The following is a 27948-nucleotide window of genomic DNA, read 5'->3' as shown; positions in this document are numbered from 1 at the left end:
CAGGAGCAATCATAGATAAGGGTAGGCCAAACTGATGTCAGACATTGTATTCAGTATGTCATGAATTGTTGACGCTCTTTTTCATCGAATGCCCAGGTCTGTGTCATTAATGATTAAGGGATCTCTTTGTGTTAATGATGCCTTCTGAATATTGTACAATTGCTCCTGGTGTCATTAGTAGGACTGAAATGGAGTGATGATATCAAATAGGAATTGAACTGTCCTTCCATCAATCATCAAATTAGTCTGCACTTTAAGACTGATCTTGTGTTCAAATAACTGTAGACACTGAAATACTGCTGCACCTGTTACTGTAGTAATTAATTAATGGAAGAAAAATCCACTTGTTCAACTGATTGTCAAGCTTTGACACAATATACAACAGATTTTTATTTACTTTTTTTTGGCTCATAGATGTGAATACAAATTTGCTAAAACCAAGTTTTAAGTTTAATCATTGTAAACCCGACCAGCAAAACTATATTTGCACATGTTTGGGGTAAAATATTTACATTATATAGGGTATAAAATTGGCAAGCACCTTTGATAAATGAAAGTTACTTAACACATAGTGAATACAGAATGAGTGTTCATATTATGAATTACACACACACATTAATAGGGTAAAAACAAACCCCATTTTTGTATTACTTTCACAAACTATAGGCCTATTTAAAGAAACTACATATTATACACAACATAATTACATATTTGAAGTTAGATGAATGAAATCGTATAAATAAACTTTATGAGCAAGGATTTGTTTGTAGTTATGACTTGAACCTACAACTTTCTACAAACAAAACGTGCATCGTTTTCATTGTAAAAGTGAAATGACTTTAAATGGTGAATAGAACCCCAGACCACTGGACTGCAATTCCAGAACTGTAGTGAAATATGGTTGCAGAATATCAGAAATTAAAGATAGGTCTCTTCCACTGGGTGAGTAAACAAAACCGAAACCCAAATGGCAGGACCAATTTTTGAATGAAGTTTCAATTCAATTCTCATAGGGATGCATGTGAAATTGTGAATTGTTTTCGTTTTGCTGAAAGAACACTTACTTTTTTGAGATCCATGGACAGAACTTTAAAACGGTGTTTGTGTTCAAAATTCCGTAACTTGAAAAGTACATGAGTGATTTGAATGATTCTTGTACTAAAAGAAAGCTCATTGATGGGGCTTTCATATTTTGAAAGTGCTACAGGCAAAACTTCATTCAAAAATTTACCCTGCCATTTGGGTTTCATTTTTTTAAACTCACCCTGTATTCATTTTTCAATCTGAAGTGAACCCTAAATCAATTGTTGTTTCATGAAGTGGTTACGCTGATGACAACTAGCAGCTGTTTCGTCCACACTGAAGGACACCTTATTATCATTAGCAAAACCATTCAGCTGTGACGACTTGCTGAATCTACAATTCCATTGATTCTATTCACTTGTATTCTATCAATCAATCAATCAACCGCCTGTACGGTGCCTCCAGTTTGTTCTGCTCGGTTGCTCGAAATGTCACGCATTATTGAATGAAATCGTTTCAAAACCTGCCATTGATATTAAAATGCTGGTGAAAATAAATAAGTAGCAATTCATGGTGCACATGTAAATAATGTGATCAAACAATCTGATAACTTTTTTGTGCCTGTAACTTGTTCCTGGTGAAATATTTGTAGAAACATTTTGGGTTTCCCCTTCTACATTAACTGTATTTATCAAATCAAATATGGCCGTCGTCAATTTCTTGTGTTTTGCAAGAGTCGGTCAAGGTAGAAAAAGTGGAATAGATGAAAAAAAGTTTCCTTTTTGATTTTGTGAATTTTATTCCTAATCGTGATTTTCCGGGTTGCAGCAGATACAGTTATTACAGTAGTTATTTTCTCTTCTCGTGGCTGTCCGTAGATTGCACACAAATTTTTTTACAAACTGCCCTGACGAGTGTCTATAGAATAAGATATTAACGGGAATATGTAAGGATAGATCTAGGTGTTTTGTCCTTTGTTTCTTTCATTAGTATATTACTTTAACAAAAGTATAATATTATAGACTTGTTACCTAACAAAATATAATAATATATATAGGAATAGATAATGAGTTACTTTATGTACAATTTTTAAAAGTATTTCAGCTACTTTGAAGGTTTACAAAACTGTCTTCTGAGTCTGTGTTAGTTTTGCCAGTTCAGGTGATGTTCATCATGAGTTGTTTGCTGTCGACAGAAACCATGGCTGGGGGAATCTCATAGTCAGTCAGGGGACGCATGAGTTCTGTCTGTGCACTGTGCTCGTCGAGTCGTTTGGAGAAGATCCAAAGTCTGCTTCTGACCAGAAGCAAGAGTATGACAAGGAGGAGGATGATGATAATTCCGACTAACGTTGGAACGAGGATGCGATATGCGAAGTCCATGCAGTGGGGAACGGCAGAGTCCAGTTTTGCCGAGTTGTTGTTGGTTGGAATGGCAGGGGTTGTTGATAAATGAGGTAGTATTAAGTTTGGTTGTCTCACTACAAGGACCCGTTGCGCTGTGTCATTGCCTTGGGTGTTTGTCGCTGTGCATGACAGTAATCGTCCGTCGTCGTCGCTGCGAATACTCGTTATCTGTAGCGTCCGGTTGTTGTCGTACAGTTCGATGCGACTGGGCTCGATGGGTGGATATACGCTCCAGGAAACTTGGGATGGCATCGGGCTGGACTCGATCTCACACACAAAGACGGCGTCTTCATCTTGGTGGATTGCATACCGCAACGGACGAATGACGGCGCGGGGCTTATAGACGACGTTCAACGGTCCCACCTGGCACCTGCTATGGTAGTAAGGGAAATCATCGCTGGTAGCCTTACACCAGTATGTCATCCCGTTGTCAGACTCACTGACGTTCAAGGTGACGAAGATGAAATCCGAGACACTGGTCGAATCCACCTTGACCCTGTCTGCGTCTGTGGATCCTCCAGCTCCAGGTTGATTGGCGGGAAACCTTTCTGGGAGTGACAGACTGGAACCGTTTCTCCGACTTGGATCTCACGGTAGCGTATCTCGATTGGGCATTCGGGATAAGACAAAGGTGGAAGATAGTACACCGTGACACGACTAATCCGCGAATGAAGCAGTAAGGGCCCCAGATCACTCTGGCTAGAGTTTGAAGACAGTTGATCGTAAACGCTGCAGGAGTAATTTCCAGTGTCCAGTCTCATGACGTCCCATATTCGCAAGTCGTAGTATCCCTTCCTGTAACTGCCAGCGATTGTATATCGGTGACGGTCAATCATGAATCTGTCCCCCGTCAGTTCTTTACCTCTGCTGACCATCTGATTGTTCTTGGACCAGGTCACTATGTGGTGTGAACGGAGACCCTGGAAGCGACAGCGCAGGCGGACTCGGCCGTTCTGGTCGACGTGGACGTTGTTAGGCTCTTCAAGAAAACTGAGCTTTGGTGGGGATGCGGTCACTCGTACTTTCAGTTGATGTTCGGTACTGCCCTCCTGTGCAGCTATCAGCATCCAGAGTGTTGATGCAATGAAGCAGAGAGAAGTTCTAATGCACATCATGATGACTTGAAGGTTTGATTATAAAGCAAAAGTGCCGCTAGAGTTGACGTTGTTTTGAGAACTTGCTGTTGCTGTTGCTTCAAGTATCCAGATTCAATTAATGTTGGGTTTCACCGTAAAAATGTAGTCGACTCTTGAGGAAAAGTCACTGTAGAAAGTCGCACATAAACTTTCTTCCTGCAGGATCCTCTGCTTTTCAAAATAAGTCTTCAATCTCAACCAGTTGACTGCCACTTTCAGTACAAAAATTGATGCATCAATGTTTGCACTTCGCAGTTTAAAAGTTCAAGGAGTTAGAACGTCGTCGTAGCCTCTTGTGGAAAGAAATGTTTACTAAATGAATTGTGGTTCTGCCTCCCCTCTGCCGCCAAGCTAACCACAGATTTCCACGGTACTTTCTGGGCTGTACGTCGCCACCTATAAACAAAACTAATCTCAAGATTCCTCAGTGTAATTCCTTTGAGACGACCAAAATGTTTTTTATCTCATTGATGCGAACCTCCTTGAGTTCTGTAATCTCTAAAGAGTTTTTGGCTGGAGACACACAGTGGCAATAAAGAAAAAACGCTGCTGCGTAAATACGAGCCTCTTCCTTTTTGGCTGGGGTGAGGAATCGTTTTTTTGGCCTGACAGCAGCCGGGCACGCCTAGCTAGTTGACGCACAAGCCCCCTCCTCCGGGACACCTGTCCCAACCGAGGCTTCTGATTGGTCCGTCTGGGAGGCTGACGCACCAGTGACAGGAAACCCAGCCGCTCAATGAAGACAGTTAGACGAGGCAGGAAGGAACGGAAGTGTTCAATATTAGCTGCCGGGAAAGCCCTGAACCTCAGCTCTAAGACTCCCGTGTCACTGAGTGGAAACGGCAAGTGGGACGGCCGCCAACAACTCGACAAGTTTTGAAGGGGTCCAACGAGGGGGCTAAATATAGCAAGCGCTAGCTGTCTTAGTAATAGTGGAAGTTTCCTCTTGGGAGACCCTTGTGAAATGAGGAGATTAAAGCTGAGAATGGAAAGCCTAGAAGATAAATCAACAATTTCACTTCCTTCCTTTTTGTGCAATATCATCAATCAAGAAAACGGATAAAAAAGAGCAAATGGGAGCAACGCTGATACTCCAGAGGCAACATAGAATTAGCGTCCATGTTTTGATTAATTTGTGCCGTCTTAAGGGTTTAAAAAATCTACCAGGACGTGCTCAAAAGGGCCGCTTGAAAACATCTGTGATGTGTCAAGATAAATGTCGGGCACTAAAAGGAAGCTTGTGGTGTGGTTTTATGAGCCATTTCTAAAGATCCTTCCACCATGTGATCTTAAGAGATTTGAGATGTCAAGTGGCTAGAGATGAACACTGATGTCTACTTGAACTACCCACATATATGGAGTGAAAGCCTTTTGAAAATGAAAGTAGTACACACTGGCTGTAGAAAGGTCACCATTTTAAAATATAATGCTGGCGTATATGTCCGCTTTACAGAGCTCTTACTCCATGATGCAAAAATGTAAATATTTTTTTTTCAAAGATGGGATAAAAAAATATAAACTCCAAGTACAGTCTTTACAACATTGCAAAAAATGCCAAGTTTACTCATAGATCCGTATATTATGACATGTTTAACTCACAGGAGACATTAACTTTCACATGACATCGCTGCAAACTTCCATTTGTTGCCGACATCATGTGCAAAGTCTTTGGAGAGCTGAACTGTATACATAGCTAGACATATCAGAAAAGGATTATCGCGTAGAAAATCCCTTCACGACCCACTCATCTTCCTTGGACACTGTCCCAGAAGCGCCAAGGTGTGTGACCTAGGAATGGATGGCTCATCATTTCCTGTTGAAGAGCAGGTGTTTCTGTCACCCTGACGACCCCCTGCCCACTCCCCAGGCCCTAGACAGCTTCATCCACCCTCCATATACCCCCCTCCCCCGCCAAGATTAAAATCAAGGTCAACTTACTCTGAGGCTTCCCTGTATTGATCGCCATGAACTTGCGCTACCTCCAGAAGTCTCAATTCGCGGTTTCTAGCCAGGCAGGGCGCTCCGAGGAGGGCGAATCTGGTGGGACTGATGGGTAAAGGAAGGGGAACATAAGGACAACCTGTTTGAAATCAAAGATAAGGAAATTGTTAGGCATTTACACCTGGCAAGTGTTTTTGTTTTTTTGGAGGGCCTTATCCCCGTGTGTCCAAGTCTAGCCCATTTTGGACAAAGATGAAAGATGCAAGACTTAACCTGACCTGCCCCCCCCCCCCCATGAGTCAGCGGGTCATAAGTCAGATAGTGGCTGTAATATTTACGGGCAGTCGGTCATCAAGTTAAGGGTCAGTGAGAAGGATGTTTTGTGTCAGTTGGTCAGTCAGATTTTTGGCATCACGTACTGGTTATAAAAACAGCAACTGATGTAATTCTTCAGGGTCAGTCCGATGCTTAGTCAGTGCCAAATTTAGTGAGTCAGGTTTTCTGCATCGATCCCTTGCTATTACAAAAATAGAAACTGATGTAATTGTCCAGAGATGCGGTTGAATGAATAATGAAAATATTCAGTTACTCTTTCCAGGCCTGAGATTGGTGGAGAATAAAAATTCCTCCAAATAATCAGCACAGGGTTTGAGGTTTGACGAGGGCCTATCAGAGCAACGTAGGGTCTATGGTATTGTATTAATTTGTCTTCAGGCAAAAAAAAAAACCCCAAAACAATTTTTTTGTTCTCAATTAATTTTTACAGGTAAAAACTTGGGTAAAACTTGGGAATCCGGATTTCAAAAAATTTTCTTCAAAAATCCTAAAATCAGGGAAAAACCTTACAAAAAATTTTGAAATCAGGAAAAATCATGACAAAAAATCCTGCAATCAGAAAACAAACTGACAAAAAATCCTGAAACTGATTAGAAAACAAACTGACAAAAAATCCTGAAATAGAAAACAAACGGACAAAAAATCCAGAAATCAGGTAAAAATCCTGACAAGTCTCAGATCACCTTAGTCTTTCTTTAAATTAAAAAATCTCTTTATTCTCCTCAATCTCATCTCCAATGGCATTTCTTTCTAAGATGCGTCCTGATGAATCCTCTAGTTTCATCCACTGTGCATCAAACAAATGGTATATTCTCTGTTCTATGTACCAAAACTTCCAGGCGGTTTCGGGTGGGTGGAGGAGAGAGGAGGGGGTTAAGATGCACCAAAATTAAGAAAAATAAATAAACGTTTTTGAGTAATTTATTGTCGGAGAAAACAAAGGACCCCAGGCAATCAAAAGGTGCACATTGTCCCATTTGCTCGGGTGGCCATGGTGCAACTCGGTCAAACTCGGTCCCAAGCACTTTGAGAAATGCGCACAAATTAACCAAAGATGGGCGGGGCTCATTGCCAAATCTAGACTACAGTCGACTTTGAAGAGCATAATACTTTTAACATGGACATTATTATTGAATTTCCCTACAGAGGATGGCTCGAGTGGTTTCAAGGCAGAGATGGATCGCTACCATCTCTACGTCTCCCTGGCCTGTCCCTGGGCACACCGCACCCTGCTCGTCAGGGCACTCAAGGGACTCCAGGATTTCGTGTCCTACACGGTCGTTGACTGGTTCTTAGGGGATAAGGGGTGGAGCTTCACTGATGAGGTAGGTGGGATACCAGTTTAAATTTACAAGGAGATAAACCGCTCTGTCTGAAAGCACTTAGCCTAAAAGTCGCTGCCTTGCCCTTAATGCTTGAGCACAAGGCTGGATCCAGAACACACTATTTTTTCCAGAACACCAAAGTTTTTTGGGTTCCTGAAAAAGTGGGTCCAAAATTTTCAGCCCCAAATTTAAATGTGAAAGGCAAGGGGAAGGGGTGCATATGTATTGCTTTTGTTGAGTTTTGTGGGTGGTGTACGCAATGGCTGCCTTTTTTGCGACGTTACTAAAAAGATAAATAAATAAAAATTAGGGGGTTTTTTGGGGGGGGGGATGACCCCCGTTGACTCCCCCCCTGGATCCACCATTGCTTGAGCATTGGGCAATTTCCCTTGATTCACATTGCATTATAACGTAATGCAATTTTATCTTCTTGTATACAAAATTTTACAGATTACTGCACACAAAATATGTGCCATACAAAATTAAACAAAAAATGCAAAGCAGTTTTTATTTAAATTTAAAAATATCCAATTTAATTGTTTTATGTTTATTAGCAGGAAGAAATCCATCAGACCTAAACAGATTTTTTTCAGGCAAGCATGATTATGTGAAAAGGTTCAATTTTCCTGGATATATTAACTTCTCTGCAACACAAGCAGATAATATCTAAATAATCAGAATCGCAGGAAGCTACTAAAATGTTTCCAGCAGCTCACTCGAATAGCAGTCATCTTGATGCGAGTTTAGATGCTTAAACACTCCGCGCTTGATTCCGCAATCAGTCATTCTAGACATCAAATCAAAACCATCAGTCAGTGTACAAATTGACTTTTCGCAGCTCGAGGGGTTCTCTTTTTTTTTCTCCAGATTCAAACTCCTCTTTTCCCGCCTCAGGCCCTAACCCCCTTCCCTGGCAAAAAGCCATGAACTCCGACGCCAACGAAAGGTCGCATCTGTTGAGAATTCAAATCCCATTTCCTCAGAATGGCCAGTTGTGAAAATGTGTCATCTTCATTACGCCGTTATAGATAACATCCTTCTCAAAAATCACAAGAAGGAAATTTTTTTTTCTTTGTTAGGGTCCGTTGTTGACGTACGACACAAGTGAAGAGGATTAACAAAACTCTGAAAGATTGATCAGCAAGCTGTTGTTCTGTTTCTGTGTCTTTTTACACAGCGTTGATAGAGTTTTTCGTTGCTCATCGCAGAGATTGGCTCACTACGCAAAGGAAACTGTTACACCGGAACATTTCGTCAAGACTTTTTTTTTTCGTAGGAAAATATCTATTTTCATAGGAAACGCCAGAGTGTTTGCTTCCGAAATAGATTGATCTGAATGTAGATTCAGTTTACACTTCGACTTATGAGAGATTTTGTGATAGATACATGCCGAAAAGTTGACCTTTCAATTTTCCCCCAAAATTAAAGTATGCAAGTGTCATTTTCCATTCAATTTTAAAGCAAAATATTAGGGTAGTTATCAAGACTTCTTTTTAAAAACTGTGTGTGTTTCTGCAAGGAATAATTCTCTCTCTCTCTTTTGGGAGGGGGGGGGGGGGAGGGTGAGGGGGCTTCAGCACCCTCAACTGTACCAACATAATTCCAGTCAAAAAAATTGTATCAAAATCAGAAGTCAATTCACAATTAAGTCACAGTGCAAGAACAATAACTTGCAAAACGATTACGCATATGTATGTGAGCACCGAGTATGCGTGGAATGGTCCGACAAAATGTCAACGGAGAAATTGATCAGTCCAAGACTCTGGCAAAGAACTTAGCTGGGGAAAGCCCCACTGCTGGAATGACCATCAGTGGGATGTGAATTTGTGAATTTCTGATATCCTGGACCGGAAGACTGGAAAAAAGAGGGGAAGAATTTAATTCATATAATAAAATTACAAAGTCAGTACTTGAATACCACATGTAGCGTAAAGCCCCTTGATGGAAAGTGTTGTTTAAATTTCCATCTGTTGGGTTCACTGCTTTGGGACCGGCCGAGTCGACAAGTAAACAATTTCTGGGAACCTCAGTGAGCAATAAGATTGAAATTTCAAAAATGTTATAGGTTGGAACAGTCAAAGACTCAGCAACCGAGCAATGTCAAGATAGAGGAGCAATACCGCAGGCCTACCTAGACTAAACATAGGATTAAAAAAAAAATTACATCGAATTGTTCAGTCCTCAAAAATAAATAAAAAAATAACCACAAACATAATTTACCTAAAATAAGCCTCAATATGTGACTGTGTCTTGGCACAAATATTCAAACACTGCTTTTGCGTACTTGCCCGCTTCAGAATTTCATCGTCCTTCTTTCAAATCGTTAATGATCTGATCAATAACATCATTCACCCCAGAAAAGTCTCAATTTGTAAAGTCCCGAGACCTGGCTGAAATATTAAAATATTAGCTTTTCTTTAATTACTCTAGCTCTACTTCATACTTCCAATTTTCTTTTATCTTTTAAAATTGTGCAATAATGCGCGCATCACTTCTTGTGGTCTAAATCTAGACTGTTGCTTATATATCATCATTGAGCTTTGCTCACAGATCCACTATTAATTGGGGATTATGCTGACATTATCAAATGCATCCTGCCATTCCCTCAACCCTAGGGTATATGGTAAGACATTCGAGCCAGCCCTTAATGATATCATGTCCTACCCTGAGGAGATTTGTCAACTTTAAACAGGAAGGAAAAGGGGTTTTTTTTTGGCTGGCAAGTAAATATCAAGCAAATATCAAATGCAGGCGTGTTCTCACTGGGAATAAAACCCTGCCCTCAGATGTCACATCAGATGCAAGCAGTCAATATGAATAGTTACATTTCTAAATGTAACACTAATTTGAAAAGCTCTTCAGTGGCTAACAACTTTGCCAAAAATGGACGCTATTCTTTTAATCAGGGCCAAGGCCGTGACCAATTCAATTTCCTTTCCTGCAAGATTTGCCCATCTTTTATCTTTCTCCTCTGATAAGAATCTAACGGATTAAAAACTACAACAGATGATAGGCTTGTGGAACAGGATGCCGTCAATTTTCTAAACAAGGGCTTGTCTCCATTCATATCTTTCATCAATCTTAAGTCTGGTTTCTTATCTTATCTAGAAGATGACACAGCGTAATCTGCTATCAGATCAGTCAGTCATCATTGCTAACTTTTTTTAGAACTAATTTGCTTCTATTTCTGAGTTTCTAAATTTGCTAGTTCGTTAACTAAGACAAATTAGCACTTCCAGTGAACTTGAAATCCAAACTTCAACTTCCAAAACCCTACATCCAGGTCACATGTAGGTTGTGATTCCAACACAAAATCTGATATTAAGTTATGCTACATGTAAACTGTTTTCAAAAGTTGTTCATCCAAGCAAATGGTCATGAATTATATATAATTTTTAGAGATTATTTAGAACTTCTGCTAAGAAAGACTGGATTTTAAACAAAAGAAAGCATCTGCATGCATCTAATTACGAAAAGCTTGGGGAGTTTTGGAAGTACGTGTACTTGATGAAATCTTTAAGAAATCAACGGATGTTTTTGTACACCCCTTTATAATGCCACCGAAACATCCATTGATAACGATGTTATCCTACAAACTGATCTGATAAGGAAATAAAATAACTAGCTGGATTGCTATCGTGCTTGACGTATCTTGTAAAAATAATTTGGTCAATTTCCTATAAATTTGCTGAACAGGGAGCAAGACGTCATGGAGTCTGTCCATCTGGAGTGGACTGTAATCAATCATGTCATCTTCTTATTTGGAAAGGAAAAATGGGAAGGATGCATTGAGGAAAATATTATCATAAGAATTAAGATGTTGCTGCAAACTGCTTAATGACTTGATGAAAAAAGATACGAAAATATACACTTTTCCTCTTGCAGCTAACAATTTTGGAAATCGAGATTTAATTTATTGCGCATTCAATTCAATCAGACTTCGAAATTCAATCAGACTTCGAAAAACGATACGAAAATATACACTTTTCCTCTTGCAGCTAACAATTTTTGGAAATCGAGATTCAATTTATTGCGCAGTCAATTCAATCAGACTTTGAATATTTTTGCTTTCTTTTCAGAAACCCAAGTGCACACTGGATACCATCAACGGTGCCAAGTCTCTCAAGGAGATTTACTTCAAAGCAGATGCAAGTAGGTTTAGGAGGGGGGTGGGGTGAGACCCAAGGGGAGATCATGAGGTCAAAAGGGAACACATGCTCCGGGAAGATCAACCAATTATAAACATTTGGGATCATCATCGGCATCATCAATCATCTATTTTTAATCTCTGAGCTGCGTCCCCCTCAGCCACCACGGTCATCAATCCCGTTTTTTTTTTTTTTTTACCAACCCTGGATCCGCATGCCTTGAGTAAAAAACCTGGATTCTATAACAGATTCCGCTTTGGCCTAGTTACACAGGACATGATAGTAGTGATAGCAATAAAAGATACATTGTGGTAAAATGTTGTGGTTGAGCAAGAGTTGTAGGGTTCAAGGTTATGAAGATGGGTGGACAGAGCAGGGCTGGATTGTTCCAATATACTGGGCTCTGGTAGACTGGAGCATATCCCTCGATCCGTCTCTTCCATATTCTCTTATAAATTTATGAACAGCGGGACTATCAGAATCCTTAGTGAAATATCAGTATGATGCACACAAGCCTGCTGACCACATTTCAAAGAACCACGAGCCATAATACCAGTATCTGGCCAAGACATCAAAAGCTATCCAGTGAAATACCTCGTTGAGATGACAGTCAGGAAAGCTGGAACACTAGTCATGCTGTCCTGTTTGCTAATATGCCATCTGGAATTTTCTCAGAAACAGGAGGCAGCTCAAGAACTTAAGACTGCATCTCAAGGACTTATACTCTTACTAGTGGACTTCACCCTATGGACACATACCGGTAGTAGTTCTTTTGGCCTTCACAAGGCAAAGAATCACTCAAGTTGTGGGCTACAAACTAGAGAAAACAAAAGAGAATGAAAGAGTCACTGTGAACAAAAGATATGTTCACATTTCAGTTGACTAGTGAAAGATTAATTTTACGGGCAGAATAGAAACAATATTCATGTAGGTTGTTTTAGAGAGAGGCGTGAGCGTAGAGCAAGGTCCTTGCTCTATGTTAAGAGGAAAAATATCTCGACAAATATGTCATACTGCTAACCATCAGAGCTGTCAACATTTGAATTACAAAAATGTGCACTAAATTTAGGTAGCGTACATGTGTGATACAAATTTTACAAAGAAAGTGCACCGAGAGACGCAGCAAAGCAGTCCGATTAATTGAAACCACTGGACTCACAGCTTGTTCTCATGATTTTATGACCTGCGAATATAACTAACGATGTTATGTTTAATCCTGTCCGCTCGTTAACTCCCGCTAATCTTGGTTGACGTCAAATGTAAACCATCCACTGAACAGTTAACGACATGAAAGGGGATATTGGGCACAGATACCTGCCGGAAGCGGTGAACATGAATCATGTTAGACTTGTTTGCGGCTCTATAATGTGAATCATGTGTGTGTTGTGGAGAGATATAATGTCCGATGAATTTCCTTAGCAGCAAAAAGTGAATGTTTTGCATTCTGTGCTTGTTAGCTGAGCATCGAGTCTGGCTATTTTGACAAAAATGTAACCGTTCTACCCTGGTACGTCTTAGGGTGGGGACAGAGGGAATGCCTCCCCAGCCCCAATATATTCCTGACCACATCACATCATCCCCTACCCCCACCCCATCAAAAAAGGTTTACCCCTCATCCCACCCCTACCTTTAAGAACTCCCCCCTCCCCTGCCAAAAAAAAGAGAACTTGTGGGCAAAATGATTAATGATCTCAAAAACTCCTTGATCAAAACTGTAATGAAAAGGGGTTTCACAGCTTATTACCAAAATTGCAGAAGTGGAATAATTAAATTACCCATTCAAACTCCAGTACTAGAACAATACTGAGAGTATGTAATCTAATTGTCCAAAACTGAATTTGAATTTTTATTCCCCTATGTTTTTGCCACGTGACATACTGGTAACGTTGCCGCAGCGGTGGAGGTCTCCATCAACAAGATGAATCCAATCCATCTTGCCAATATTGGCAGTGGTGCCCGGGAAATTTCGAGCATGTACCTATAACGCGCATGTATTAGCTTGAATACAGCATACGTGAGGTGTGCTCAGAATTTCCCGGGTAGCTCTGCCAAAATTGCTGTTTATAGCGACCTCCCTTGGACCAGGACTAGGGTACACATCAGGCAAAATAACCGAAAGACTATTTCATACCATCAGTAAGAACCCACCCATGTGAAAGTTCGCCATTTTCGCCTCGCTTTCAACTCAACTGGGCAAGCGTCCCATTACTAACTCCCCACCCACCCGTTAACGCTTCTTGCCGGTCACTCTTTGGCCTGACATTTAGCGAAGAAGTCACTTTATATATTACTAATGGGATTTCCAGGCCTTCATGGGCCGTTTCCTGACCTATTACTCCTAATGACTGAGCATTTGTCAATTCACTTCCGTTCTGGGAAGTAGCCAAACGCACAACGCACACACGTGGATTACAAATTAATACAGATGACAGGCGACTTCTAAATTAAGATCAGATTTTGATATCGCAATTCTTAGCTTTCAGTTAACTTATTCTGTATTCTATAATTTGACTGATTACAGTGATCAATATTGTCCATCACTGACATTGTCTTTACTTAAACAAGTTCAACATTTTACAATTCTGTTTTGAAGCATCACGATACCTTGAGTTTAGTGGAGGGGGAGGATTTGCTTTAGATTTACAGGAGTGCAAATCAACACTCACAGCAGACCTCCTAATGTTTTTCTTTTCTTAAATTCAAAAAAAGTTGAAGAATCCTCAAATGGGCAGTATGACTGAAGATGCAGTATTTGTGGTTTTCATTAACAACGATTTACCCATCTGGATACCTCACGGTCACACAAGTCTTAGAACTCTCTTCCTGTTAAACATTTTCATCAGTAGGCTACTTTAAAGTTGACTGAAATTTGCACAACATAAAAAGAAAGAAATTCATCAACAGCATTCCCTTTTTTATCAACAGACTACGATGGTCGTTTCACTGTCCCAGTCCTATGGGACAAGAAGACCAACACCATTGTCAACAACGAGTCGTCAGAGATCATCCGCATGCTCAACAAGGAGTGTAATGCGTTCTGTGCCACGCCCGAGCAACGAGACCTGGACCTGTACCCGGAACAACTCCGAGACAAGATTGATGAGCTCAATGGTTGGATTTACCCGTAGGTGGAATGCAATGAAGATTGCAATTGGAAAAAATCAACAGACAAGATGGCATTTATGTCCCATTTTTCTTCATGAGTAGCTGCTAGCTTACAGCTTGAACTTATTTCAATAACCACGTCTCAGTTTTTTTTTTTTCTCTTTTTTTTGAGGGGGGGGGGGGGGGGGGTGGGGTGCGGGGATAGGGTTGTCTCAATATTTTTCCAAATTTTTTCAGGTCTTGTGAACCAACAACCTGAACCACCGTCCCATTAAAGTTATAATTTTTCATGATCTCACAGCTGAAAAGTTATGAAAATTGTTACAAATTCTACTTTTCTTGAAGCGGAAACTTTACAGGGTAGGCTCATGACCTCTTCGCATTCCGTGCCTCCGATCCTCTAAGAAAGTGGAATGAGAATACTTTTTATTCTGATTTTTGTTTAGAATGATCAACAATGGCGTGTACCGTGCAGGGTTTGCCAAGAGCCAAGAGGCATACGACGTGGCTGTGAGGGAAGTGTTTGGTGGACTGGACAAAGTAAGTCGTGATTGTCCTTGAAAAAGTAAAATATTAAAAATCAAGATGTAGGCCTACTGCAATTGAAAAAAAATGGAAAATTATCACCCTTTTCTACAATTTGATAGGGATAAAGAAAATAAGGGAAGCTTGGTGATTCTCTGAATCCCTCCCCCAAAGATTTAAAACTCAACAACCCTTTTGAAAAGGAAATCTCATGTTTAACTTTTTTTCTTCTTTTTAACAACCGTTTCCATTCAGTCAAAATCAATCAAGTGACTGTTTTCAACCGTTTAGAGCTCCCAACCTACATAAAGCAGGCTTGACTGGCTGCAGCTGTGACTGTTTATGTAACTTGATACAGCTATGCTTTGACTGCAAGTGATTGATAAGCAAGCTGGCTACTGCTTGCGGTTTTGTCTGCTGACTGAATCACAGTGCTTGCTTGAAATATGATCTGACTGTTGGTGACTATAGCCTGTGTAAAAGGCATGGCAGGGGAGGAGGATTGATTTTTTTTGACTTTCCGTGACTGTTCAGACAGCAGGAGGGTTAACTTTTTTTTATGAGGGCAGGGTTTTTCATTGTGAAGGGCTATAAAGCAGGGTCATAATTCCATCTTGTTTAAAATGTAGGCTGAGGGTATCCTCTCTAACAGCCGCTACCTGACCGGTTCATCTCTGACTGAGGCTGATGTACGTCTCTTCACTACCCTGATACGCTTCGATACCGTCTACCACGGCCACTTCAAGGTACTCACAACATCTCCAACGTCTTACAAATCATCTTAACCCTAACCTTCCTGATACAAATTCACGTGGAGGTTGGGAAGCATTTTGGAGGTTAAAGGAACGTACAGCCAAGCTGCTGTTAACTTTAATTACACGGATAACTGATGCCCATTGGAAATCTTAAGAACAAAAAAAAATTGCCATTTGGTTCCTGCAAAGTGGACAGTTTTGGAAAAATTGCCACAGCCACTCTTTACTAAGGGAGTTTATTATGAAAGTTATATTTTTTCCTTTAAATTTCCTGTTTTTCACTGTGCAAGCATCCTGTTCAAAAAATGCAGTGTTGCTTTCCCACCAATTAAGAAAAGGGCAAACATTTATCTTACAAACTAGGATTACTAGGATGGTTGGATCAAATTAGGTAACAAAAATTGATCTGTTTTGTTTGGCCTTGCCGTGTCATTCAGTGTAACAAGAAACGTATCATCGACTACCCAAACATCTGGGGTTTTGTGCGTGATGTTTATCAGAAGGAAGCTGTACGAGAAACGGTGGACCAGCAACACATCCAGAACCACTACCTGGTAAGCACAGACTTGATCTTATTGGCTTTGTGCAATCACCAGTGAGGGCGCTGCAACTAGAAGTTTATCGAACCCCCTTTTGAGACACTCTCAAAATTTAACTTTGAACCTTTGGTACAATCTGAGATATGATGGGCAATGAACCACGGGACTTGCATTAAAATACATAGGATTGGATGAAGTCACATGCCCCCAAGTGTTCCCATGAGTTCAGTTAAGTACTATGACCTTGACCTATGTGTCGCAATGTCATCTAGCATGTCATAATAATCGCAGCCAACTGTAGTTTTTTACCACAAGCCTGTCCATATGACTAAAGAATTGGCAAGGGACAAACGATGATGACATATATGGATGCAAAGTTGTAACTGTGACAAACCGCATAACTGGGAATTATCACCCACAGAAATTGGTTATATCTGGGATTTATCACAATTTTGTTTAATTTGTTGGTTTCCTGGCCTCCCCCTCCCACAGCAAAGTCATCTCCACATCAATCCCTTTGGCATTGTTCCCATCGGACCGGATCTGGACTTTGAGGAACCGCACGGCAGGGACGCCAAGTTTGTGGCTTGAAATCAAGTTTGTCAAAAGGGCACAACGGAAAGGAAATGTGTTTATTCATGCAGGGAGTTGTAATTAGTGGGATTAGCTTGAGTGACTTTTAGCCTTGTTCAGGGTGAATGTGCATGAAAAAAAAGTGTTGTAGTATATTTTAAAAGTTGCAGAGTATAAGAGTGACTGTGTTTACAGGCTTGCAACTTTTCCTCGGATCAGCTGATTTCCTCTTTTGTTTTAATTCATATATCTGCCATTCAAAATCACTGTAGTCTTCTGAATGTTGTAATTTCCTCGTTTTTTGTGTGAATTTACAGTTGCATGCCTGTCTTTAGGAGTAGTTAAAGTAAGGTGAAATAGGACTATGCATCTCATATTTTGTATTCAACTGATCTAATTTGTAGCCTGTTGAATGTGGAAAATAAAAATGTGAAAAGCCACGCACAATTTCGTCAACACAAGATTACAAAATACAAATGTACATCACTAATTTAATTTAAAAAAGAGGTCGCTGCGTAGCACTGGAAAATAGTAGAAAATATAACAGTGCTCACCGATGATCATAAGACGTGCCAAATTTTCGGACACATATCCTTCATCAGGGCTGGGAGGCAACGCAGCCCTGACGTAAAAATTATGTTAAATTAGTACGTTACTAATTTAACGTACACTCGGGGACGCCAGTTTTCAGGCTGTAGCCTGAATTTAGGCTTTTTTATGTTTTGTAAAAACAAACTCAGGCATTCTATTCCTTCACGGGTTGGAAAAATAAATCCTCTTGTAGCATGCACTGGGAAAACAATTGTGCATGCTGTGCTCCGTGGCAATTGCCATGCTAGCTGAATACACGAATGTATGAATTGTTAATTCAAAGTAGACATATACACGAGTGTGGTGTTGCGGTGTGTTCATGGTGTATTACAATCGTTTTGGCGTGAGTGCCGTCTTTCATATTTTTCAGGTACTTGGACAAAAACCCACTGGCATCCACAGCACACTTGACCTCAGGCAGTGAATTTCATACCGTAAAATATTATCTGCAAATATTAATTCCCCTCATACACGTTAAAGCTACAGTCATCATTTGCAGCTATCCAAAAAGTATGACGTAATTATTGTTGAAACAGTTAAGCGCACATTTTAAGTATCTGCAATATAACTGGTATTATGCAGATTTAAGCATGTGGTTTTGTTAAGTATAACACTTGTTTATCAGTTTTTAGAGAGAATTTCTTGTATCTTTGTGGAGGTGGTGGGAAAAGGTTTCTTCTTATATGTCTGATTAAGATTGTGTTCAAAAATTAAGAAATAATAAAGGGATATCAAGTCAATATACAAGTTCTTAATTGGTAACATGAATCATATAATTATAACTTCATAATGAAATGTGAATCTCGAAATTGTTATGATTTTTTTTTTAAATGACGACGAATCATACTTTATTCCTTAGTGCAGTCTCGATGATGGTAATGATTATTACAAAATAAACTGACCTTTCAATATCAACCGTATTCTAAACATTAACACTTTTAAAGTTTTTATATTTTTTTTATATTTAAATGGGATCGTATCTTATTGGATTTTTGTGTTAATTTCGTATTAATTGATTTTTTGTTTCTAATAGTTTAACATTGTATTGTAATCTTAATTCGGCACGTGCCGCCACGATGATTTTTAATAAACCAGTCTATCTAAACCAGTCTATGAGATCTATACATACCGGTACATGTGCACAGTAAGCGTAATGTTCTTCAATCAGTGTGATTTGCAACACATGTATAAGACAAATGTTTTGATTTTTACTTCAGTATTTGATGGTTTTGCTGATTTACAAATTACACATATCTCAACCAATTCTCCCAAAAAAATTATGATACCATACTTCCTACAAGTACACCCCTGATTTGTGTTATGTCCCCCCCTTATTGGCACACAGAGGGGAAGGATACGGTAGACTGAGAGAGGCTTTGTTTGATAGCAAACAGGATAACTTCTCCAAGAACACAGGTAATCTTGTTTGCAAATCTAGACCCTGCCAAGCATTGAAAAACAAGGGTAGTAGGATTGGGGAAGTAAGATGGGGAGGGTGGGTGGGGGCTTTGATAATAAAACAAACAGGATAAGAGCGCAAAGAACAGAGTGCCCTTGTTTGCCAATATTGACCCTCCCAAGCTTCTTAGGACATGTACAGGGGAAGTGGGATGGGGGAGTAGGATGGGGTGGGTGGGGGTGGGCGGGTTAATGTCTCAAACACTGGCCCATAGTTTCCCGCTGTCTTTGCAATGCTTGGCATTTCCAGGGCTCCGAGACAGGAAAAGTAGGACGGGGCATGGCTGAGGGGGCCTTGTTGGACAGCAGACAACAAAATTACTCCGTCTTCCTGCTCTTGTCTGACAGACTTGATCTGTGCGCTAATGACAGCGCTGACAAAGGGCTCTTGTGGCTAATTGGGGGATTGACGCGTTGGGCGTTGATCCGCGGACTGTGGTCCGGGAAGGAAGTGCCCAGGAATTATCAGTGGCGGGGATGTTGGTTGGACCTGGCTGAAAATGAAGGCTGACAGAAGTAGGACGTGACGATGATGAGGGGAAGGGATGATTTGGTTGGAGATAGGTCCGGGTTTGACAAACGTAGAAACACAGAAGGCGGGGATACGATGACATTGGAACGAACCACTGTGTATTCTGTGGTGAATTATGCTAGGTGTGGACAATTTCTGTCCCACGGTTAGAGTCCCTGTTGCGTGGTTAAACAGACAGAAGTTTGGAAGAAAAAAGTAGGGTGTAGGGTGAGGAGGTAGGTAGGTGGTGGCGGGGCAATCTTATGTCTACATCAATGCACAAAATGACATACATGTATGCACTGAGTCTGACAATCCATTATGTATGACATCACTGCACTTGCATTTGTTCTTGATGAGAATTTCCTTTCCTTTTTTTTTGGTTGCCCAGTCACCCTCTTGGCATTCTAAAAAACGCACTTGACAACTGAGTTAATGTTAAATTTAATAAAGTAATTGACTATAGACTTTGGTCCTGGGAAAACGGTACCTCATTATTACATGTAATCAGCAGGGCGACACGTGCCTAAACCAGCCTCTTCCTAAAGATTTCCAGGTTCAACATGTTCCTTCAGTTTAAATTTGAAGGCCTCATCTCAATTAGGCGAATGAGCCCTGCGGTTATAATAAGCCGGAGCTGCAAGCAATGACCGTATCCCGACCCGGTGTACTTTCTCAGACCATCTGGTTAGCTGCTTGATGATATTTCCTCTTCTCATCTTAGCGTGGTAATCAACGCTAAGCTGGCCACTTCCCCCAGAAACCTCCGCAACGCTTCCAATGTGTGGAAACTTCCCATTACCACTAATTGCCGCCTGGATTAACGTTATCTGCTTCAGGAAATTTGGTCGTCAGCGGTTCCCCTCACTGTACAAGGGAGGACCCCCTTCCCCCCCTCCCAACCCCCCCTCCTCCCCCCACTCCTACACCTCTGCGTTGCGGTAATTATCACAAGATGCGACCGGGCAAGCCATTTGGCACTCATTTCCCGCAGATAATATACCAACCGCGCGGAGGTGTCAGAAACGCAATTTAGAAAGCCAAATGCTGGGACGGGAGATTAATGAGATTTCCCTGGAGAAAATCTTAAACACATGCAGAGCGATTAGGTGGGGTTAGTGCGGAGTTCACTTACTTTTGCCCTGATTAAAACATATCGCCTCTCTTCCATAAAAGTACAGTGTGCACTGGCAAGCCACTTTTAATTAAATCACAATATCTGTTGAGTTGAACAAACACTTGAGTCTCTCTGTCAAATGTAAAAGCATCAATGTCAGTCTCCTTGACAAAAAGCCTAAATTAAAGATAAGTCAATTTTGACAGCAATGGATTTACCAAAATTAAATTAGCTCCTTGAGTAAGGGATTAAAAGTATCTCCTTGGGCTAAAAATGGAGCCTGCTCAGTTCATCAGCAGCAATTATGAAATCACCAACTTGGCCCTAAGGTATATCAACTTCCATCACAGCCATGAGAAGGAATTGTTGTTCAGTGTCTTGCTCAAGGACAAGATAATACTGATTGCCTTCCTGCACTGGAATGCTTACATCTTGAGTTGTACCCACTGGCACCACAGTCAAGAGAAACAATTGTGGTAAAGTGCCTTGCCCAAGGACACAAGTGACTGAACTCTGCATTGCACTGGCACCAACACTATTTTAAACACCCTGTTCATCTGGTTTTGAGTTTGGAAAGTCCCGTCGATACACAAGATAAGTCAAACTGAATCTGTCAGCATACAAATTGTTTTTCCTCTCGTTGAGTTGATGTTACGCCAACTCCACGGCTCGTTAGACATTTATCTTTCTGGTGTTTACTGTTAGTCATACGTCTCCGTCAGCTGAACTTCCACTTTTAACAACATTTTTCCTCCTTTTAGTAATATAAGTGTCAAAGCATTCCTCATACTCGAGTGTGAACAAAATGAAAGCACGATTGTCAAAACAGCTGCAAGTGGTGGGGAACTGTACTCCGTGGGATGACACTATCCACAATTATAATCCAAAATGTTATCAAATATTAGCAACAACTTCCATGCATTAAAGCAAACTTTTTGAAATCATTGCTGACTCCAAGAAAAGCGAACATGTAAAAATAAAATCTCAACAGAATGGAACAACAGTTTTTAGCAACAGTGTACCTTGTGGAAATTCCAGGAATAATGCTTGGGTTGAGTTCCTTCTTGTAATGTCTTTTCCACAGTTCTCTTTTTCTTGCTCTCGTTCAACGATACCTTTCCTGTCCATTTCTTTCTGCTTCACAACTTGAGTTTATCGCGATGGTATTGAAGTATGGAGTCTGCTTTAAGTCTCTGTTCTGTTAAGTTGTTCTGAGACATTCAGGCCAGAACAAGGCCTGAATTTGATGTGTGCTTTAAACAAATTGAAGTCAACATCCTGGCCTTCGTTGGACAAACTGACAAGTTGTCACAAATTCGTTACGATTGCACCACTGCTGCGACTCTTAGTATTTCACTGAGGCTGATTTGTGCAGCAATGGAATTCGTCTTTCTAAGTTTACAGATTTCCTTTGGAAAATTGCCTCCAGCATTTTAAAGATAACTTCGATGCCATCCTATCTCAGAGATCTCTGCAAGATAATCAGTGGGAATAGCAGGCTCCACTATTATCTCTGCTGCTGTCACAATCAACCAGTCTTGGTCTATCACGTGAAGCCGGCGGCACAGCGTTGAAGTTCATCTTGCTGAGTTTACGGATCTCCAGAAGGCACATCTGGAGGCGGCCTCCTGCGTTGCTGGTGGTGAAGAAACCTGCCTGCCTCCCCAGGGTCATCTGTTGCTCGGCAACGCGGTGGTCAAGCTCAAGCACGATCCGCTCGTCACATTTTCTGATCTCCTCTTGGAGTCGTTTCTCTAGAGCCTGTAAAAGAAGAGGGAAACAATAGATTTAAACACTTTTTTAGTTTTTCTGAGTGTGGAGATGTGGGCCTAGTGGTTAGGGTTCGTGACTCATCAGAAGGTCATGGAACCGAATCCAGCCGCTGGCTAATGTGTCTTGGGCAAGCACACTTCATCCCACTTGCCCCTCTCCACCCAGGAGTATAAATGGGTACCGGCATTAGCTGGGGAGTAACCTGCAATGGACTGGCATCCCATCCAGGGGGAATAGAAATATTCTCAGTTGTTTCAAGCTACTGAAAACCAGAGATAAACGCCGGCCTGATGGGCCACATTGGTTCGTGACAGACTATACTTACATATCTATTTCACTATACACAAAACGATTGCTTCTTTTGGTCAGTGTTTTGTCAGCGTTTTTCCCACATGAAGCCACTGGCTATGTTTATTTGGTTACATAAACCAACTACATGTAAGAAAAAACTGACAGGGAATTTAAAAAAAAAATTAATCTTAACTCCCACAGCATTTTTTCTTGGAAACTTCCTGCATTACCAATGACATTTTTCTGGGTACTTAACTAGCAAGGAGGAATCAAGCCCTATGTCAAATAATGTTGAGGCCAACCTTCCTCAATCCTACAAAATCCTCCATAATTTGGAAGGATTTTCTTCCAGTGTTTTAATCCTAACATTACCTGTTTTTCTTTTTCATTGGTGCTGGTGACCAGCTTCAGATTGTGAGGCTTGCTCTGGCAGCTCTGCAATGCTTCACGGTGCTTCTTTGTCATCTCTTGCTTCATGGCTACAAATTAAAGAAATCACACACTCGGTAACACAAAGCAAAATGAAACATAGTCAGAGAAAGGGGGGTTCGAGGCAAGGATACACTCCTTGCTTGTAGTGCCTTCAACCGGAGGACAGGGTTTTTTTCCTCTGCGATACACATGATTTTTCAAGGTTTCTTTAGTAACTCCTGTAGTTTGACCATTCAAAACACCTCAAAATCTGGGTGCTGGCAAATTGGAGGAAAAAAATGCTGGGCCTTTTAAAATCCTCCAGAATTTATTGTTACTGCACTACCACACCTTTCAATTCCTTTCGAAAGGTATTGAAAGGCAACTTACTGAATTTGCCCACAGAGTTGCTTCACCTTTGGAAACCTTTCGAGAAGTCCCAAAAGTTCCAGCACTATTTCACCTTTCAAAACCCTTTTAGTCAGGCAAATTGAAAATGTTTTTTAAGGTCTGATAATTCTCTTTGCCAACTGCACTGGGCATAGCAGGATTAATAAGGTTCCTTGTATAAAATTCTCTTTGGAGTTTGGAATTAGGGGTGATAAGGCAAGGAGAAGCAATGTACCTTTGTGGGTGTTGACAAGTGTCGAGCGTTGCTCCATCAGCTTACGCTCCGTCATGTGTTGAATCTCGGCAAGGTGGTTGACAATCTCAAAACACTGTCCCATCAAGTAATAATGATGCAGACAGACTGGATAGCATGCTATACGGCATACGCTGCTGGTAGGCCTGCAGTCAGACGGGAAAACTGTCTGCATTAGATGGGCTGGTGAAGAATGTGGGCCACTAGACCTTATGGGTAGCGGACTAGCGGCCATGTTAGTGGGCATATTTTGTTATTTGCATTCAGTAGCAGTGAATGCACAAATGGTTCACTCGTACATATCCAAGTAAAACAAAGGCACTGCCCTCTAAGATGGCTGCTGCGCAAAAAGCCTATTTCATTGAGCTGCAAGGCCGAGACATTTGCTTAGAAAAATTGGTTACCAGTTAAAATGTCATGCTGTGTATATTATGGCTGATACTTGGCTAAATAAGCTTGGCTATTTTCAGCTAGCAGTATTTTTTTAAAAGAAACTATAGAGGGCGCTGTTTAGCTATAATGAAACAAGTGAAAGGACTGGCATTTGGCAGGATTTATGTACTGTTCACTAGTTTATTTTTTGGAATAATTAACAGAAAATTGGGATCCTCTACACTATCATGAGAATAAACTAAGATGTGTTCTTCATCCTTCAATTATATATTCAAACTTTAGAAGTATGACAGGATAAAGCTGCTCTATAAGCTGATGGATTAGGCCACAAAAAAATGTAGTTCTGCCTCTGATTACATGGCATTTGAAAATAGGGTACGTAGGTAGGGAAATCTTTGTTTTTTAGCAATTTGTTTTGTGTACAATCATATGGAGGTGTCTTCGTGTAGTCAAGGGTAAAAGGTAGTAATTGATGATTTTGGGTTTTTTCCCTGATTCCCCCCCCCCCCCCCCAACAAAAAAAATAGGGTAGAGGCTGTCAAAAAGGGCAGGTAGGGAAACCGGAAGAGAAATATTAATTATTTTTGGCCTTAAATTAATCAGTACAAAAAATACACAGTCAAATGGAAAGTAGACAAATGAATAAAATTAGTATTTTTATAAGCCCCAACCATGGCACTGTCCCAATTATAGTTTGGAATCCCCAACTATAGTATTGTTGGTACTGTACCGACTATAGTTGGGGCCACTGCCATAGTTGGGACGTAACATTTTCACCCCAACTCACATGGGTAGCTCTCTGCAAAGCCGCTGGATTTCCATCAGCAATGCATACTGGCGTTGCCGTTGCTGTATCTCGGTATTAATATCATGGCCAGATGGGTATGCTCCATACATGGACATATCGCAGCTGAAGTTCTTGGTCTGTCAGCAGCATTAAGGATAGAACCTCATAACAGCATCTTCAGTTGGTCCTTACAACAAAATTAACACAAATTTAATTTTTTTGGAAACAATTGAAGATTAATGATTTGTCAGGGGTTTCAGGGAATGCTGACTTTTGAAATTTTGAAATTTAGTCGCTTTCTTTTGCACTCTGGGGTTTCTTTTCAAAAATTGACCTTATCCGTAGAGGTCATCTTAGAGGGCATCTTTCAGGCATGCAACTGGGAATTTAGGGGGAAAAATGAGGAAATTCCAAACCACACAAGACTTTGTACAGTGTTTGGAAAGATTCCCATGTCTGGCCATCACTAATTTTTCCCGTCAGTGAGCTATCAGCCATCAGAAAGTGATAATATGTCTTAAAAGTCAAATTTAGCAGGGAAAATATTGAAGTAGTTTCTGAGAAAACACTTACACATTTTCAGACCAGTCTCATGACATAGGGTTTCTGCACAGGGTGACAGGTGATGGCCAGATATGGGAATCTCTCCATTGTTTTTCAATTTGTAATGGCATTCACGACAAGTAAAAAAAATGAGGAAATCAGCGGATGCGAGGAAGTTGCATGCCTGATCTTTTATTTTAATTCAATAACAATGAAGTACAAAATGAAGGACACAAAACCATGCCAACCTGACGACAAATTGATGAAATTTTTTTTTTCTTTCAAATTCAGTCCAAAAACTATAATTTTTTAGTCCACATCACAATTCAATTCAGTTGCAGGTAAATGTAGTGAATCAGTAGCAACATGACACTGCATTATTTCCATGAGCTAGCTTTGTAAGAGCACCGTTAAATTCTAAACACAATCTTGAACTGTTTGTGTTTCTGCATAAAAAACCGAACGCACGAAACGAGCGGGCAACATAAACACGGGACCACATGGCCAAATGGCACGCATGAATGATTTCTAGCGCTGTCGCGGAAGCGCTGTGTGCAGCCGCAAAAAACAATGTTGAAAAGGCACTTTTCCGATGTAATTATTACATATGAACAAAACAAACAAATTAAATGCACAAATTGAAATCATGAGCCATTTCAAGGATACATTTGAGCCCAAATAAATGAGGTTTGTAGATGTTTTTACGTGCAGCAGACGTCAAATGTCTTCAGTTCACGTGCGCGATCTCGCACGTAATATTCGAGAATTCCGAGCAGTTTCTAAATTCAATTGCAAACTTTATGGTGTATTTTTGAAATAATACATTAGTTGATGTTGTAAAACTAACGAAATCAAACACAAACTATAGAAAGGACAAATATAAAGGGGTTTACAATTTCATAAAGCAACATTTGATGAAGATCTTGTTAGGAATCGTTTTTGGAGAAACGTTTTTTTTCAAAAAGTTTTTCCAAGAAGAAAAAGGAGCGCGGGTATTTAAATTTCCCGCAAAGTTTAAATGCCCATTTTTCTGTTGAACACCGATCTTGAAGGTAGGTCGTGCAGGTTTGGGGCAACAAAAATCAGTCATTATTTTGAAATATTTTCATCTGATGATTATTTTTTGATGTGATAATGTATTAAAGAACAATTCTGTAATGAGATTGTGGCTGTAAAGTGAGAAAATTAAACAAAATTGTTGGAATATTGGAAAGAATGCGCACACAGTCAGTTGGCAGACCGACCATGGACAATGGAGGATGGTGCCGTTTACCGGGTAACTATGATGAAAAAAAGATGAGCATGACGAATGTTATTCGCTTAATTTATTGTTAATTTAAGGTCTTTAGTTAAGTCAGTGAAATATGCTACATAGTCCAATCATGCCCATTGATCAATCTCGAATTCTTTGTTTCAATAAACTATTAAAGTATTATTGTAATGATTTCTTATAATTTTTACGATGTTTACAGTTTAGGCCTAATTGTTTGATTTCAGGATTTTCCATCTGTCGAGACTGTATTGAAGTTGGATTGAATAAACGTTAACATTTGGGAAGTGGATATTTGACAGTGAAACGGTCTCCAATTTGTTTCAGCTCTTTGAGTTTGACCGGCACGACACTGAACATGCGCAGTGATTACCGTGACGAATCTCCATCTGGCATGTCTGGTTACATGCTTTCATTGTCGTCATGGACTTATGGTCGTTTTGACTTTGTATGAATTTACGAGATGGCAATCAGACCTAATGCAATCTCGGACTTTATTTCCCTTTAAAAAAAATCATCCACAGCGAAACAGAAAAAGAAAAAAAAGAATTTGCAATTAAGTTTGGATTTGATTTAAAACAATAAAAAAGGACAATAGGCCTAGGCCGACTTACTTTTTGGACACAAAGACTGAAAGAGTAAAGTTTCAAAACAATGATGTTGATGAGTGTCGAACTCAAGCCGCGCAGCGCGCTTGGAAGCTAGGCGCAATGTCCGCCATGCGTTTCACTCGACTTAGGCTGGCAATTTAATACATGTATCTTAATGTGAAGGCCTAGTTGTAGACATGTGCATGAGGGCGCTCTACAATCTGCCAGCTTAAGGGCGGAAAAAATGTGAGACCGGTTCACGGCAAAATAAACCTGCAAAAAAGGAAACAGATTCTTGGTTGACTAAAATTTGTCTCCAATGTTTACAATTTAGAATGATAAATGTTACTTATTTTTCTCCATCAACAGAAATCTAACGCAAAGCTCATCTAACATACATAAAAGCTTACCCTGTGTGCCAAGTGCCATCTTCTCATCAATTTACTGCTAAATTAAGAGTCCAAGTGCACAGCAGAGGAACCAGAAAGTCTTCTAAACTCCTTCATTCACAGCACCGCGCACCGCATCAAATCACACCATGCCTGGGATTGAGAACAACCGCCTGACTTCTTTCAAGAACAAGGGTCGGGGTGGAAGTGTAAAGTAACATTATTTTTAAATGGATTTGCCTGGTATAACGCTCTTCACAGGATCAACATTTTGCAATGATAATGCCGACACATGTCTTTAAAGTAAAAGACGTCTTTGAATAATAAAAGACTTTTTTAGAAAAAGATATTGACATTTGAATCCAATTT

At 40.3% G+C, this 27948-nt stretch overlaps 2 protein-coding genes and 1 pseudogene across 2 annotated transcripts in view; 1 reads left to right on the top strand and 2 right to left on the bottom strand.

Moving 5' to 3' along the window:
* The window catches only part of LOC119736984 (glutathionyl-hydroquinone reductase YqjG-like), a 38559-nt gene extending 20022 nt beyond the window's left edge, over positions 1-18537 (top strand). The window contains exons 2-8 of the mRNA XM_038211030.1: positions 6989-7167; positions 11247-11319; positions 14241-14439; positions 14867-14960; positions 15575-15691; positions 16138-16254; positions 16732-18537. Coding sequence (XP_038066958.1) covers positions 6989-7167; positions 11247-11319; positions 14241-14439; positions 14867-14960; positions 15575-15691; positions 16138-16254; positions 16732-16830 — 878 coding nt within the window. The 3' untranslated portion in view covers positions 16831-18537. The remainder of the gene's footprint in view (positions 1-6988; positions 7168-11246; positions 11320-14240; positions 14440-14866; positions 14961-15574; positions 15692-16137; positions 16255-16731) is intronic.
* LOC119736983 lies at positions 1206-5066 on the bottom strand (annotated as a pseudogene).
* A 3434-nt stretch (positions 18538-21971) lies between the features above and the next one.
* Positions 21972-26100, bottom strand: LOC119738115 (protein DGCR6-like). The gene is given in 6 exon segments (XM_038212856.1): positions 21972-22250; positions 22926-23032; positions 23590-23680; positions 23682-23754; positions 24788-24924; positions 25997-26100. Coding segments are annotated over 5 exon segments (666 nt in total). The 5' UTR covers positions 24904-24924; positions 25997-26100.
* Between the last annotated feature and the right edge of the window lie 1848 nt (positions 26101-27948).

This window comes from Patiria miniata, unplaced genomic scaffold (genome assembly GCF_015706575.1).
Source record: "Patiria miniata isolate m_02_andy unplaced genomic scaffold, ASM1570657v1 HiC_scaffold_3, whole genome shotgun sequence".
In the NCBI taxonomy this organism is placed as follows: domain Eukaryota; kingdom Metazoa; phylum Echinodermata; class Asteroidea; order Valvatida; family Asterinidae; genus Patiria; species Patiria miniata.
This window is presented reverse-complemented; position numbering and strand designations above follow the sequence as displayed.